Raw genomic sequence first — 17,883 nt, forward strand, 5'->3', positions numbered from 1 at the left:
ATAGTAAGAACTCAAAAGTGGCATCAGTAATTATTATTTTGTATGATGTACGTGGAGAAAGTAGAGAAAACACAGGGAGTCTTTAATAAACTCCTGCTAACTTTAAAAATACCAAACCAATTTTTTAAAAAATCCTTCAAACACTGTCTGCAGTGACTGTCACTGACTTCTGTTCTCCCCAAAAAGTCAATAGTTAAGGGTGAGACTAATCCAGCCCCAGTAAATTAGGATTAAAGATATCTTAAAAACCCATTCTGTATAGAATTCTTAATGTGTTTTGTAAATATACTGCACAATAGAAAAAGAGGGCTATACCTAGGTATTTTTAAAGAAATTACATTTTGGAAATGTGTAACTTCATACACTGCTAACATACCACAGGAAGTTCAAAGGTCCAAAGATAAATGGGAAATTAAAATAACATAAATGTGTGGTTTCACAGGTCTTCATTGAATTACCTTTCTCTTATTTACCTACCATCGAAAATAATGTAATACCTTTTTGGTTTTTTCACATCTGTCTTTTTAAGAAAATCAGACAAGAACATTAAGACTTGATGGAGTACATTTCCTTACATTCTTGCTATCTGATTTTACTCTGCTTAAAATTGCTTCAGTGACTCCCCACTGCCTACAGAATCAAGCTCAAAACCCCATAGCATATGGGATACCTGGTCCCACCCAGCTTGGCAGCCTCAGCTCATCCCATTCCAGCCCCAGCACCCAGGAGCCTGCTCTCAAACACCTCAGTCACTTTGAGAATACTAATCCTCTCACCTGAAAACTTCTTCAGCTCCCTCACTCACACACCTCATGTTTGCAAGCAAACTCTTCTTACTCTTCAACTAAACTTAGGCATCCTTCATTTTCTGCCCCTTCCCTTCTAGCCCTCCTCCTGTATCTCATCACCACCTCCCTGTGCAGACCTCTACTACAGCCCAGCATCATTAATATGAAATGTCTGTGCACCTCTCTTTCCTTACACTGTGAGCTGGCTAACGGCATGCACGCTACAAAGCTCATTCATCATTTTAACCCATAGTCTAACAGTATCTGGCACACAGCAAACACCTAGTGGCATCAAAGGCCAAAGGTGTTTTTATTGGTGTTTATTTTTTTAGAATTCAGGGATGTACAGTGGCATTATTTCCCTACTCTTTATTTAAATGTAAGTTAATGAGTACCTTGCATGCTTGCACTCAAACAGAATTACTATGTGCATAGGTAGAGGAGGTTAAGAATCACACATGTAAATACAATTTAAGGATTGAACTCATTTTTGTTAGGCCTTCTACCAGGTACTCAATTGATGGTTATGCATCTCTCCCTCTAACTTCTAGCTTGGGGATACGTTTTGTCCCAGCTGTTCATGAGTAGAGAATCTTAAGACAGGGAAGATCAGGTCAGGATGGGATTCTTCCCCAGAATATATCCAGAATTCTGAGGAAAGCTATCCGGGGTACCCTCATCCCAACAGAAAGTTACAATGTAGGGTATAGCCTAGGAGGGTAAGGAGGGAGACGGAGGGCCCTTCTGCCTAGGTGTATTTGACATTTTGTCCAGAAATGAAAGAGGACAAGTGGAGAGAAAACTGGAAATCCAGCAATAAAATAAGTTTATTATATTTTGTATCTACTTTAAGGTAGGCCTTCATGGGAAAAAAAAATAAGTCAATTTAACATAAACAGGGTAAAAGCTGCATATAGCTGTCAGAAAAAATGTGGGCTTTGCAGACAGACTATGGGTTGTAAGAATTCATTAACACAGTGCCTGGCCCATCAGTGCTTAATCAGGAGTATACATAATACTTTCAGTTCTTTTGCCAAATAGATGTGTAAACTTAGGATAATTGCCACAGTTTCTTCATCCTTAAGGATAAATAATATCTACCTTACAGATTAACATGATAATTGAATACGACACTGCTTATAAAAAGCACCTGGTAGGTAGTAGGCACTCAACGAAGGTTAGAGCTCTTCCTCCCTTATTCCAGGTTCTGGGAAGCAGTAAGTAGAATCCAAAAAATGAATGGGATGGTTTACTATAGGTTAATTAAGTGAATATTAAAACACATTATATAGGTAGTAAATATATTTACTGTAAAGATTTCTCAAGGTTATAGAGCCAATTTAAACTTACAGCCAAATATGCATACAAACCAATTTCCAACATGCTAAAAGACAATGGGCTAAACAGATACTGAGAAAAGTAATTTAGTTCCTTGGGGCACCCTCTTCCCACTAAGGAGCAATATTGCAGGATAAGGCCTTTGAGGGTAAGGTGGGGAAGGGGTCTCTGACTCAGGGTATTTAGCATTTTGGTTAAAAAGGAAACATACCATGGGCAAGCGTACAATCATATAAGTAGACTGCATAATAATTAACATCTTTTCTTTGTAACAAAGGCAATGCAAAATAAGTAGACTGTAAAATGAAGAATTAAGTATACTCCTCAAAGAAATATTAACAAGTGACCATGAATAGATACACTATTTTAGGTCATCAAATGGCATCGCATATTTGAAAACGGTATAAATTTAGAGAATGTTACCAGAAAGTATTAAGAATTGGAAAATAAAATGAGAAAAACAGATATGGAAGTGAATAAGTTTAAATATTGAATAAGAAACCACAAGAGGCCTAATTGCCTTTCATAGCTGTTACCTCAAACCTTTCTTACTTAGATCATTGCATCTCTGGCTCTAGATTTCTACTTCTTGGAGGGCCCTTGTCAACATTCCAGATTCTGAACAAAGCACCACATGCTTTTCTAGTCTAAATTTTATTTAACATTAAGGAATTCAAATTTTCATAGATCTCATTATCTAAAATCTCCAAGTACTTGCTTACAATAAAATTATTTGTAATAAAATGACCCAATATTTACCATTCAGTTCACAAGTACAAAATGTAAGCCAGGTGAAAATTTAAATGCCCTGGTTTGAAAATGAATTTAACATAATTGTTTTTTATGAAACATTCCTGTCAATCCAAGAGCTATCCACTTTTTTTGGGGGGGGGGGGGAGTCGTGAAACATACATACATAATTTACAAGTGGTATTTTTAATTATTTAAATTTAAGAAATTTGTTAATTGATATTTGGTAATAAAGGATACCAAAAACGCTGATCAATGTAACTCAACTGAAATTAAATCAACTTATAAGTGTTTCAATCTTTATATTCCAAATTTGTTTTTTTTAATTTAACTTTATTTTTTTATACAGTAGGTTCTTATAAGTTATCCATTTTATACATATGTCAATCCCAATCTCCCAGTTCATCGCACCACCACCAACCCCCCACTTTCCCCCCTTGGTGTCCATACGTTTGTTCTCTACATCTGTGTCTCTATTTCTGCCCTGCAAACCGGTTCATCTCTTATTTCAAACTTTTATTCTTGGTTTTCACAAAAGCATTAAATTTCAATCTCAGAAATTCTTGAAATTGATCATACTGCACTATATTTTACTGTTTATTCTTTAATATGGTATCTAAAGTTAGTTCCTTTATGATAGTCAAGCAATTAAGTTCCTTCATGAACAAGACATTCATTACAGATCTAGTATATCAGTTCATTACTCCCCTCCATTCAGGTCTCTGCTCAAATGTCCCAATTCAGAGACTCCCCTGACCACATTAACTAAAATACCATACCTTTCCCCTCCCCAGTCTCTGCTTGAACCCATCATTTTGTATTCCCTTTCCCTCCCTTATTTTAATTCTTAGAACTTAACACTACCTAAAATTTATATTTATTGTCTGCTTCCCCTACTAGGTTGTTAGCTCCAAGAAACTCTGTTTTTCTCTGCTGTATCCTTAGGGCCTAGAATAATACTTAGTACAGAGTAAATGTTTAATAAAAATTGAGAAGGACGAAATTAGAGATTTTTTTCAAAAGATCTCCACACTTACTAGCCAAGGCCCCTCATTTTACATATGAGTTTACTAAAACACAGAGAAGTTAGATGAATTTCCCAAATTCACACAGAAAGCCATAAAGCTTAAACTACAATCCTAACTCCTGATCCAGTGGTCTTAACACTATACAACTAGCCTGTCCTTGAATTACATATTCACATCAATACGTATAAAAGTTTCTTTACTCAAAGTATATACAATATTTAACCTAACAATCACCAGTAGAATTCTCAAATCATTTGCTATTACCATCAATTCATTAAAAGCTGGGTTGACATTTCCCAAAATTGTTAGATAAGAATTTTAAAGTTGAGATTTATCATACGTACCAAAGAACGTCTCATCTGCATTAATATAGTCATAAAGCAGTCAAAGCTGATCATCCCTTCCTGGCTCGATAGTAGTTTGCTCTTCTCCATGGAATTTACAACTGCTGAAGCCCCTAAGGCCATTTCTATCCATTCAAGGAGATACCGCAAAGAACCTCGCTGAGCTGCTAAACCAAGTAGCAACTCAGAAGCTAATCTACGACCTAAAGTGTCTGCTCCAGAATTGGGAATAGTTACTCCTTTAAGAAATGTTGTTACTTGTGATAAGCAATCCAAGCCCATAGGTGGAATCTTGCTTTCATTTGCTAAAGATAATGGTGGCAAAGAGCTCACAACTTCAATTGCAGTATGAATAACATCATTGCAAAGACTGAGACCAGGTCCCGACACAGGCATCATCCAACTTTGTCTCAGAAGTGCAAATAATAAACTTAGACCAGTTCGAACACCCATTTCTATAAGTGCATCAGTGCTTGACCGGGGACGTTCACTAACAGAATGGACATCTGCCGAACCAGAGCTGCTCTCCGGAGAATGCTGCTGCTGTTTCACTTTGCCTTTATCATGGTATTTATTAGAAAGTGCATAGAAGACACGCTGGAGTACAAGCAATCTTTTTCGAAGTGCCCCAGCAAATGGGGAATCTGAACATACCATCTTCGCTAGTGCTAGCTGACTGCTAAGAAGGGCATCCAAATAGTGGTCCTGTTCATCACTTGAAAGAGACTCACGTTCAAAGTCTGGCAACTGTGGTCCTTTGAGGCACAAAACTTGTTGGGGCAAAGGTACTACTTCCTTATTGCTGACCAGTTTAGAATACAGAACAGCAACCCCCTCTCTTGTAGCAATAGATTCACTGTCCTCTGTAATCCAGGAGCTGTTGAGGTGTTCAAGCCATTTCAGTTTCACTGGTGGAACCATAGTTGCCATTTTGATTTACTCTTCAGCCATTAGTTCTATAAAAGGAGAAGAAAAAGGAGTCAAGTTTCTGAACTTCCATCATATATTACAATTAGTGATTTCAAACTGGTGAAACACAAAGTCTGGACTTTAGTTAACAGTAACATACCAATGTTAGTATTTTAGCTTCAATAAATGTACCATGGTTATTTAAGACATTAATATTAGGGAGCAACGGGTACGGGGCATACGGGAACTCTGTACTATCTTTGCAACTTTTACATAAGTCTAAAATTATCCCAAAATAAAAAGTTTATTTTAAAAATTAGTGATTTGTGTAACTTTTCTCTTCAGGTTCTTGTCCCACTGTCAGTATTAACAGTGGGTTCTACATGATGATGGACCCCAAATTTGTATCTCCAGGCTTCTCCTCTGAATTCCAAACTCATATATGTAATTGTCCACTTGACATCTCCATATATAGACACCTCATAGGCATCTCAAGCTTATATTCAAAATTGAATTCCTAATCCAACATTTCCACCACACCCACCCAAACCTGTTCCTCCTGCAGAACTCCTCATTTCAATAAATGGCAACTGTATCCTTCTACTTCCTTTGGCTAAAAACCTTGGGAGTCATCACTGACTCCTCCCTCTCTTACACTCCAAATTCAATTAGTCAACTTTACTCTCAAAATATAGCCAGAATCCAAACAGTTCTCACACCCCTCCATTGCTGAAACCATGGTCTAAGCCATCATCTCTTGGATCACTGAAGAAGCTTTCTTACTGGTCTCCCTGACTGTACTGAGGAGCTGCAGTGACTCCAAAAGGGCAGGAATGTTTTTGTATATTTTGTTTACTGCTGTATTCTGGCACACAGTAAGTGCTCAGTAAGTATTTGTTGACAAAAAGTACTTAAAAACTAAGTTTGCTGGGATAAAATATTCACAGGACATATACCGTGCAAAGGACTATCATCCAAGATACATTAAGAACTCCTACAACTCAATAATAAAAAGACAACCTAATTTTTTTAAATGGTCAAAGAAGTTGCGAACAAAACTTCACCAAAGATAGGTGAATGGCCAATAAGCACAAGAAAAGTGCTCAACATCATTATTCATCAGAAAAATGCCAGTTAAAAACACAAAGAGATACTAATACACACCCAGAAGGATTAAAATTAGTAAGGCTGACAATACCAAGTGTTAAGCAAGGATGCAAGGCAACCAGAACTCTCACAGACCATTTGTGGAAATGTAAACTTGAACAGCCACCTTAGAAAGACATCTGGTAGCTTCTTATAAAACTAAATATATACCTACTCAATGACCCAACAATTCCTCTCCTACAGACTCGCCCAGAAGAAAACATATCTCCACAGAAAGACTTAACGCTAAACAGTAGTTGCCTTTAGAAGGTGAGGGCATGAATAGACTGGGAAGGGCATGAGGGAACTTCCTGAGGTGATGGTAATGCTGGATAACCAAGCCTTATACATTTGTCAAAACTCAGTGAATATACATTTAAGATGTTTACATGTCACTGCATGTAAATTTTACCTAAATAAATACTGAATTCCAGTTCATACATATATTGAAGTATATTTAGGGGGAAGTATACTGACATGTGTAATTTACTTTGAAATACATCAAATAATAAGATTCATTGATGTGTGTGTGTGTAAAGATATATATATGCATATACATACACACATACATATGGATAGAGATGTGATAAAACAAGTATAATAAAATATTAATGGCAGAATCTCAGTGGTGAGTATATATGCCTGTTCATTTTTAAATCTTTCAACTTTGCTGTATGTTTGAAAATTTTCATCATAAAATATTGCAGGGGAGTTGGGACTAACTCCTGCTTTTCAAGCAAGTCCCCAAAATGGTAGTCATAACAGTTGGTGGTAGAGAAAGATCCTCACATAATGAAGGGCATTTTATTTTCATGATATAGGTAGCTCTTAAAAAAAGAGCTCCAGTGATAGAGACTGCAGGCTAATTAAAAGGAGTTTCCTACTTCTAAACATGCCCTGTTAAATTCTAAATATAAAATCTAATGGCACTTCTTCCATTTTCAAGCTTATGATTACTATGCTTAATTTAACTTCACTAGATACTTGGAAAGTATGTACTTGGGAGAGGGAAAATAAAACCACAAGCCTCCTCCCACTTCATTCGGCTAAGTATTTACTAAACACTGTGCAGAGGATATAAAAGTACCTTATTTACCTCCATCCCTGCAAGCCAGAAGTAATTCTGCTCTTTTTATTTTTGCTAGTTTGATTGCTATAAAGGAATATGTTGTTATTCTAATTTGAATCTCCCTGATTACTAACACCAGAACAGCACATGGATATTGGTCATTTGGATGCACTCTTCTGGGAAATGCTTATTCATGTCCTTCTAGTCACATATTTTTCTACTGGGTTATTTTTCTTGTCAATTTGTAAAAAGTTTTTGTATTTCATCGTTGTCCTCAGCACTGCAAATATTTCTTCTAAATCTATCTTTTGCATACATACACATCCTTTCTTTATGGCTCCTGCTTTCCATTCTTGGTTAAAAGAGGACCCCAACATCCCCATGCCCTTACACATGAACTCTAGATTATATAGGTATTCACCTAGATTTTCTTGAGGTATTTTTAATTTTTTTACACATGAGTCTTTAAATGAATTTTATATTCATCTGAAATTTTAATTAAATTCTGCATGGTGTAAAATTGGATTCCAATTTTATTGTTTCCAGGTGGATGGCTAATTATGCCACCACCATTTATTAAGTGATCCAAGACTTCCAAGACAGCTGAGGACAATGGCAGCTGCATAATTATCTCCCCAAATTTCTTCCCAAACAGTAAGGAAAAATAAATTCTACATAAAACCACACTCACAGCATAATTGGAAGATATAGAATGACAAAACTGCAAGTTAACTGTAAAAAAAGAAATATAATCAATCCCAGTGCACACACTCTCACCTCCAAGAGCCACAGGGTTTGTGCAAGCAGAAGCAGACTAAGAAAATCTGTAGAAAAGAGAGAAGAGGAAGGATAGTGAAGGAGCCTAAAGGTGATTTGGAATGACTGCCAGAAAGATTAAATCCACACTAAATCTAAATACTGAACAAATGTCCAGGCAGGTCAGAGCACAGACTACAAGGAAGAGATTTCAAAGTACATTTAATTTAAAGAGTCAGGCATGATTTAAAGAAGCAGATATAATTTAAAAAGATAGGTATGATTTATATGAGCATTCCTTGAAGTGCAGAGAGGAGAAAAAAGACGAAATAGAAGAGAGAAGCATTCTTTGGCAACTGAGTGGCAAAGGGTAAAAGAAAAAAAGGAGGGGGGGAATGCTTAGGGTTCTGCAAAACAAAAGAAAACCATAAAATTGGAGATATAACAAAGCTTCTCTCAAGCAAAAGAAACAAAGCACCAAAAAAAAAAAAAAATCCTTTGAAGTACTTGGACTTCGCTATATAGACAGAAGAGGGTGCCATTAAATTAGGAATATTATTTTTAAAAAACCCAATACCATAAAAATGAACAAGAAAATAGTCCACAGAGAACTACTGCAGAAAATCAGTAAAGTTCACATACATCAACTGATGGAAATCTTCCTGATAACAAGAAAGCATAAGAAAATAAAAGTTAACAATCCAAGCAAAATTAAACACACAAACATTTGAGGATATAAAAAAAACCTTGAATCAGAAATTCAAAAACTAAAAGCAGAAAAAGACCACATAAATAATTAAATGAATAAAGTTTTTAAAGTTTTTGAAAAGGGAAGAGACAGGGAAGGAAGAAAGGGGAAAAAAAGGAAAAGAGTTGACTGAACTCAAGAAAGAAATGGAAGAAAAGGACAAAATTCTCAGAAATGAAGAATGAATTATAAACTGTCCAAGGAAGGGTAGACTCAAATAAAAAGTTAGCAAAGGGCAATTAAAGGCTGGAGCAGGGAAACAACTATGAGAATTAAAATCACACACACACACACACTAATCAGTGAAAGTAGTGGAAAGAGAAGACAAGTGAAGAAGGGCAAGTATTTGTACTACTGGATTACCTGAAAAAGTAAAACAAAAAAGCAACAAAGAACTGATTTTAGAGCTACCAGCCAAGAAAACTTGCCAGAAATAGAAAAAAAAAAATTGAATCAATACAATAAGGGTTCACAAGGTACCTGGGAAATTAAGCAAGAACAACCAACTCTAAGACATTGGCCTTGTAAATTCAAGGATTTAGATAAAACCCTCAAGACCTCCAGGCAAAAAGATCAAATAACTTAAAAAGGTAAAAGAATTAGACTGGCATTGGACATTTTAAAACCAATCAAATAAATAGCACAGCAACAGCTTTTATAAAGCAAAAAAATACAGGGGGTGCAAGGAAACATAGACAGAAACACACAAATAATGGGAGGCTTTAATATACCATTCCCAGTACAAGACAGATCAAGAGGACAAAGATATGTAAGGAAAAAGAAGACCTAAACAACAAAATAATTTACTCTTTTTCCATTACCAGGATCTATTTCTGAATTCTCTATTTTGGCCCACTTGTCCATTCATATGCCAACAGTGACTTGATTACAGTGGCTTTATAAATATTCTGATGGCTGGTAAGGCAAGTCCCTAACCTTTAAGATTATTTCATTCAATTACATGCTACCTCTCCCAAGGTAGCATGTTCTAATTTGAACTTCATTAAATATATATATTAATTTTCAGAAAATAGATATTTTTATGATAATTTGTCCACCTAAGAACACAGTATGCCTTTCTATTTTGATCCAATCTTATTTTAGATCTTCTTCATATAAGTCCTATGCCTTTCCTGATAAACTGTTTCTTGAGTATTTTTGATTTTGTGGCTACTATGAATGGAATTTCCCAATTTCCTTTCCTGGATAATTACTGCTATCCAGCCATCTGGGTACATTCGTACACTTTTCCAAATTATGCAAGGATAGAGATGAATCAAAGAAACATAAACCATATAACAAAGGGTCAGAAAATGAAGAAAGCAAAGAAGTATTAAAGATAAACAGAAAAAAAGGTCAGCAATAAGACTAAGCATATCTACTCATCACTATCAGCAAAACTCATCTATTAAAACCAAAGACAGGGCTTCCCTGGTGGCGCAGTGGTTGGGAATCCACCTGCCAATGCAGGGGACACAGGTTCGAGTCCTGGTCCGGGAAGATCCCACATGCCGCAGAGCAACCAAGCCCGTGCACCGCAACTACTGAGCCTGCACTCTAGAGCCCACGAGCCACAACTACTGAAGCCCGCGCGCCTAGAGCCTGTGCTCCACAACAAAAGAAGCCACTGCAGTGAGAAACCCACGCACCACAACAAAGAGTAGCCCCCACTCGCTGCAACTAGAGAAAGCCCGCACGCAGCAATGAAGACCCAACACAGCCAAAAATAAATAAATAAATAAATAAATAATTTTTTTTAAAAAACCTGCTACAAAGCTACAATAATCAAAACAGTGTGGTACTGGCATATAGAACAATGGAATAGGGAGCCCAGAAATAAACCCTCACATATATGGTCAAATGATTTTTGACAAGGGCTCCAAGACATTCAATGGGAAAAGGACAGTCTTTTCAACAAATGGTGCTCAGAAAACTGAATATCCACATGCAAAAGAATGAAATTGAACCCTTTCCTCACACCATATATAAAAATTAAATCAAAATGGATCAAAGACCTAATATAAGACTGAAAACTCTTAGAAGAAAACATAGGGCAAAGCTTCAGGACATTGGATTTAGCACTGATTTCTTAGATATGACACCAGAGGCACAGGCAACAACAACAAAAAAATAGACAAAGTTGACTTCATGAAAATTTTTAAATTTTGTGCATCAAAAGACAGAGTAATGGAGTAAAAAGGCAACCCACAGAATAGAAGAAAATATCTGTAAATCATATATCTGATAAGGGATTAACAGCCAAGATATACAGAGAACTTCTTAAAAGCAAAAACAAAACAAAACAAAAAAACCAACCCAATTCAAAATGGGCAAAGGACTTGAATAGACATTCCTCCAAAGAAGATATACAAACGGACAATAAGCAAATGAAAAGAAGGTCAACATCACTAATCATTAGAGAAAGGCAAATCAAAACTACAATGAGATACCACCCCTCACATCCATTAGGATAGCTTACCAAAAAAAAAAAAAAAAAAAAACCCAGAAAAAAAACCAGAAAAAAAATGTTGGCAAAGATGTGGAGAAACTGGCACCCTTGTGCACTGTTGGCAGGAGTGTAAAATGGTACAGGGGCGGGCTTCCCTGGTGGTGCAGTGGTTAAGAATCTGCCTGCCAATGCAGGGGACACGGGTTCGAGCCCTGGTCTGGGAAGATCCCACATGCCGCGGAGCAACTAAGCCCGTGAGCCACAACTACTGAGCCTGCGCCTCTGGAGCCTGTGCTCCGCAACAAGAGAGGCCGCGACAGAGAGAGGCCCGCGCACCGCGATGAAGAGTGGCCCCCGCTTGCCGCAACTAGAGAAAGCCCTTGCACAGAAACGAAGACCCAACACAGCCAAAAATAAATATAAATAAATAAATTAAAAAAAAAAATGGTACAGGGGCTGTGGAAAACAGTATGTCATTCCTCAAAAAATTACAAATAAAATTACCATATGATTCAGCAATTCCATTTCTGGGTTTATACCCAAAAGAATTGAAAGCAGGGTCTTAAGAGATACTTGTAAACACATGTTCATAGCATCATTATTCACAAAAGCTAAAAGACAGAAGCAACCCAAGTGTCCATCAACAGATGAACGGATAAATAAAACATGGTATTAACCATACAATGGGATATTATTCAGCCTTAAAAAGGAAGGAAATTCTGACACATACTACAACATGAACCTTGAAGGTGTTAGGCTAAGTGAAATAATCCAGTCACAAAATGACAAATACTACATGATTCCACTCATATGATGTACTTAAGAGTATATAGCCAAAATCATAGAGACAGAAAATAGAATGGTGGCTGCCAGGGGCTTGGAGGAAGGGGGATAATTAGTTATTGCTTAATGAGAATAGTTTCAGTTTTTACAAGATAAAAATAGTTATGGAGATGGACAACAATGATAGCTGTACATCATGAATGTATTTAATACCACTGAACTGTACACTTAAAAATGGTTAAGATGGTAAATATGATGTTATATGTATCTTACCAAATACACAATTTTTTTTTTTTTTTGAAAAAAGTAAAAGGCACATAGCATGGTAGGTGGGTGGGGGGAAGGATGCTGTGAAACCAAGGCCCAGACCAATAGCTCAGAAAGGTAAAAAGTCTGCTTCACCGTAATTAAGAAAACAAGGCAACTGGTCATCCTTGGTCTGGGAGTAGACCTTCAGAGTAAAGCTATGCAAGTAATACAAAGAAGCAGGAGGTTCCAGGAGGAATTGGCCATCCACAGTTTAGGAAACCAGAATGTATCAAGGATAACTAGTAATGCAGTACTACAGCCAATAAAGTGTGTGTTGGGTTGAACAAAACTCATCAAAGAAAAACATTAAGAATGCCCTACCTTTTCCCACAACACCAGCTAATTCATGCTATTTCATGGTTGGTTTGTTTCTCCTATTGTAGGCAAGATTTACCCTTTTTTATCTTGGAATTTTCACATATCCTAGCATGCATACTTTTGCACTTGTGTATCACCCCCTTAAAAGCTCTCAAATCTATCCAGATATCTCCATTTTCACTGCCACAACCCTCATCTAAGTTACAATCATCTCTCATCTGGACCACCAAAATAATCTCTTAATCCTCCCTTGCCTCCCTAGCCAGAGTAGTGCTTTAAAAAACAAACCTGATTGTGTCCCTCCCCTGCTTTAAAATCCTTTGGAATATGTCATCTGAGATTTGCTTCAAAATAATACAAGAGGCAAGGAAAGTGGATCGGAGCATGTGGTATGATAGGAAACAGATATTTGATCTTTGTCCAGTTCAGGCACATGGCTCCTAAAACCCTTGGAATCACTGGAGTGATAAGTATCTTTTGCATACTTACTAGATGACTGGTGACTGGGGGCCCCTAGATAGTTTCAGGATCGGGGGCAGGTCCTCAGAAATCAAAGCCATCATTAGAGTTGGAACTTTCAGCCCCCAACCTCCACCTCCCAGGAGGGGAGAGGGGGTGGAGATTGAGTTAAATCAACAATGGGCCAATGCTTTAATCAATGATGCTGAATTAATGAAACCTCCATAAAAACCCTTGAATGACAGAGTTTGGAGAGCTTCCAATATGCTCAAGGAAGGCATGGAAGCTCTTCACACCACCCTCCAGCCACCTCCACCCCCTGCCCCCTACAAATACCTTGCCCTAATCATCTCTTCCATTTGGTTGCTCCTGAGTTGTATCCTTTATAAGTCAGTAAACGCAAGTAAAGTGTTTTCTTGAGTTTTGTGAGCCATTCTAGCAAATTATCAAACCTGACGAGGAGGTATTGGGAACACACAATTTATAGCCAGTTGATCAGAAGTACAGCTGGCAACCTGGGACTTGCAACAGGCATCTGAAGCGGGGACAGATCTGTGGGACTGAGCCCTTAATCTATGGGGTCTGTGCTAATTCCAGATAGTTAGTATCAGAATTGAGTTAAATTGGAGGACATACAGTGTCTAGAGAGTTAGAGGATTGGTTAGTGTGAGGAAAAAATCCACACATCTGGTGTCAGAAGTGTTAATGAGTGAAAACAGTCAGAGGGTAGAAATGAAATAAAGTGGCCACGAACTGATAACAGTTGAAATGAACGTTGGGAAATATTCTCTCTATTTATGTATATGTTTAATATTTTTCTATAGTAAAAAGTTAATAAAGTCTTCTTTTTTATTTTTTTTTAATTTTTTGGCCACGCTGTGTGGCATGTAGGAATTTAGTTCCCCGACTAGGGATGGAACTCACGCCCCCTAGAGTGGAAGTATGGAGTCTTAACCACTGGACGACCAGGGAAGTCCCAATAAAGTCTATTTTTAAAGTTAACATTTTTTCAGAAGCAATTTGAATTGACCTCTCACCTTTGCTCTCCCTTCTCTAGCCACACCAGAGCTGTTCAATTCCTGGAAGGTATCATGCTTCTTTCTATTGCAAGACCTTTGCATATGCAGCTCCCTCTACTTAGAGCCTGCCTTCTCCATCCCACCCTCTTTCACCCAGTTAACGTCTAGTCACAAAAATCTCAATTTAAACAGCCCAGTATCAGGGACACATTAGGTACTCAATAATTGCTAACTGAATTAAATGTCACTTCCAAGGGAAGCTATCCCTGAATGTACCCATATGAGATCAGGTCCCTCTTTTAAAATGCTAACACAACACCCAGTACCTTACCTTCACAGTATTCTGCACAGTTTGCAATTATGTACTATTTATGTGATAATTTGCTTAGTGTCCTCTCATATTAGTCTATAAGGTCCATGAGGGCAAAGACAGTGTCAATTTTGCTTATATTCCTAATGTTTAGCACATAAAGGTAAAGCACATAAAGGGATCTCAAGAAACATTTGCTGAATTGAGCTAAGCAATCTGGGTCTGTGGTTCATTATTTACAAAGAATCTAATTTAAACCCAGATATTATCTTACTCTGAACTGATATAATGGAAGCACTTTAAAAGAACTGATTCCAAGTGGGGTGGAACCACAGGGGACAGACACCATGGATTCTGTCTTCCATCCATTTCTGTCTCCTCCTCTCACCGTACATACATTTCTGGAGTAGTTCCAGCTACTCCCAAGGCTTTCAGCTACCTCTCATATACTAATGATTCAGTCCAAATGTCTCCCTCCTGAACTCCAGACCTGAACATCCACTGCTAAAATGATATAACCATTCAGATCTTAAATCTTAAATTGAAAGGAATTTTAAAGGAAGGAATCTTAAACTCAGTATGTTTAAAACTGAACTTGTCAGGAACTCCCTAGTGGTCCACTGTTTAGGACTCCACACTTTCACTGCTGAGGGCCTGGGTTTGATCCCTGGTCCAGGAACTAAGATCACACAAGCCATGTGGCGCAGCCTAAATAAATAAATAAATAAATAAAACTGAACTTGTGGTTCCCCACCACCCCTCTGCCACATGCACAGCTAAAAATAAATTTATGAAGCTCTAAATTTATGAATTTAGAGATTCACGTAAGAAAGACATCAATAAAGATACTTATCAAGAGCATTTCTGGAAATGCAGGAGGGACAGCCCATTTGCAAAGTTCTGCAACTGAAAATGAAGTGCACACACTGTGATCCAGCTCTCCCCACCCCTGCCCCAAGGACTTCCTTTCTCCAGGGCTTCATTACACTGACACTGATTTTCCCACTCTAACTCATTAAACCACACAAATTATCAATGTTTAGCTGCACAAAAATAAACAGCTGATTAAAAAGGAAAAAGCTTTTTTTGTTATTATCCCTATTTAGAAAGTAAGTACACTTAGAAAACGAAAGGACTTGCTGAGTTTGCTGACAAATTGTTTTACTACATCAATAATCAGAACTAGTCAAATAAACCAGGAAGCAGACATGCTTATTAAGCAAGTAAAGAACTATAGACAAAACTGAATCAAACTAATGGGTTTTTACTTGTATTCAAGAACAACCAATTCACAATCCTGATGAACCAGCTAAACACTGGCACAGAAGAAAAAAAAAAAAAACTGCTGTCGTCTTGTTTTGTTTTGTTTTAATTTACAGTGATGATTTACACCACTAAAAGCCAATTGTTAATCACAACTAACTGCTGAACAATCATCGAAAGGAAGACACCAGAACTCACCAAAAAAGATACCCCACATTCAAAGACAAAGGAGAAGCTGCAATGGATGGTAGGAGGGGCGCAATCACGATAAAATCAAGTCCCATGACAGCTGGGTAGGTGACTCATAAATGGAGAACAATTATACCACAGGAGAACAATTATACCACAGAAGTCCACCCACTGGAATGAAGGTTCTGAGCCCCACTTCAGGCTTCCCAACATGGGGGGTCCAGCAACAGGAGGAGGAATCCCCAGGGAATCAGACTCTGAAGGCCAGCGGGATTTGATTGCAGGACTTCAACAGAACGGGGGGAACCAGAGACTGCACTCCTGGAGGGCACACACAAAGTAGTGTGCACACCAGGATCCAGGAGGAAGGAGCAGTGACCCCATAGGAGACTGAACCAGACCTACCTGCTAGTGTTGGAGGGTCTCCTGCAGAGGCGGGCGGGGGTGGCTGTGGCTCACTGCAGGCACAAGGAGACTGGCAGCAGAAGTTCTCAGAAGTAATCATTGGCATGAGCCCTCCCAGAGACCACCATTAGCCCCACCAAAGAGCCCGCAGACTCCAGTGCTGGGTTGCCTCAGGCCAAACAACTAACAGGGAGGGAACTCACCCCACCCCTCAGCAGACAAGCAGATTAAAGTTTTACTGAGCTCTGCCCACCAGAGCAACACCCAGCTCTACCCAACACCACTTCCTCCCATCAAGAACCTTGCACAAGCCTCTTAGATAGCCTCATCCACCAGAGGGCAAATAGCAGAAGCAAGAAGAACTACAATCCTGAAGCCTGCGGAATGAAGACCACAATCATAGAAAGACAGACAAAATGAAAAGGCTATGTCCCAGATGAAGGAACAAGATAAAACCCCAGAAAAACAACTAAATGAAGTGGAGATACACAACCTTCCAGAAAAAGAATTCAGAATAACGATAGTGAAGATGATCCAGGACCTCGGAAAAAGAATGAAGGCAAAGATTAAAAAGATGCAAGAAATGTTTATCAAAGACCTAGAAGAATTAAAGAACAAACAAACAGAGATGAACAATACAATCACTGAAATGAAAAATACACTAGAAGGAATCAATAGCAGAATAACTGAGGCAGAAGAACAGATAAGTGACCTGGAAGATAGAATGGTGGAAATCACTGCTGTGGAACAGAATAAAAAGAAAAGAATGAAAAGAAACGAAGACAGCCTAAGAGACCTCTGGGACACCATTAAACACACCAACATTTGCATTATAGGGTTCCTAGAAGGAGAAAAGACAGAGAAAGGACCCAAGAAAATATCTGAAGAGATTACAGTGGAAAACTTCCCTAACATGGGAAAGGAGATAGCCACCCAAGTCCAGGAAGCACAGAGAGTACCATGCAGGATAAACCCAAGGAGAAACACACCAAGACACACAGTAATCAAACTGACAAAAATTAAAAACAAAGAAAAATTATTAAAAGCAACAAAAGAAAAATGACAACATACAAGGGAACTCCCATAAGGTTAACAGCTGATTTCTCAGCAGAAACTCTGCAAGCCATAAGGGAGTGGCACAATATATTTAAACTGATAAAAGGGAAGAACCTACAACCAAGAATACTCTACCCAGCAAGGATCTCATTCGGATACGACGGAGAAATCAAAGGCTTTACAAACAAGCAAAAGCTAAGACAATTCAGCACCACCAAACCAGCTCTACAACAAATGCTAAAGGAACTTCTCTAAGTGGGAAACACAAGAGAAGAAAAGGACCTACAAAAACAAACCCAAAATAATTAAGAAAATGGCAATAAGAACATACATATCAATAATTACTTTAAATGTGAATGGATTAAACACTCCAACCAAAAGACACAGACTGGCTGAATGGATACAAAAACAAGACCCATATATATGCTGTCTACAAGAGACCCACTT

The 17,883-nt window shown here is 38.0% G+C and overlaps 1 protein-coding gene across 1 annotated transcript in view; it reads right to left on the bottom strand.

Moving 5' to 3' along the window:
- HERC1 (HECT and RLD domain containing E3 ubiquitin protein ligase family member 1) overlaps positions 1-17,883 on the bottom strand; it is a 227,558-nt gene that overhangs the window by 170,409 nt on the left and 39,266 nt on the right. The window contains exon 2 of the mRNA XM_082383545.1: positions 4,249-5,204. Coding sequence (XP_082239671.1) covers positions 4,249-5,178 — 930 coding nt within the window. The 5' untranslated portion in view covers positions 5,179-5,204. The remainder of the gene's footprint in view (positions 1-4,248; positions 5,205-17,883) is intronic.

The sequence above is a fragment of the Balaenoptera borealis genome (assembly GCF_965194805.1).
Source record: "Balaenoptera borealis genome assembly, chromosome: 3".
Taxonomy (NCBI): domain Eukaryota; kingdom Metazoa; phylum Chordata; class Mammalia; order Artiodactyla; family Balaenopteridae; genus Balaenoptera; species Balaenoptera borealis.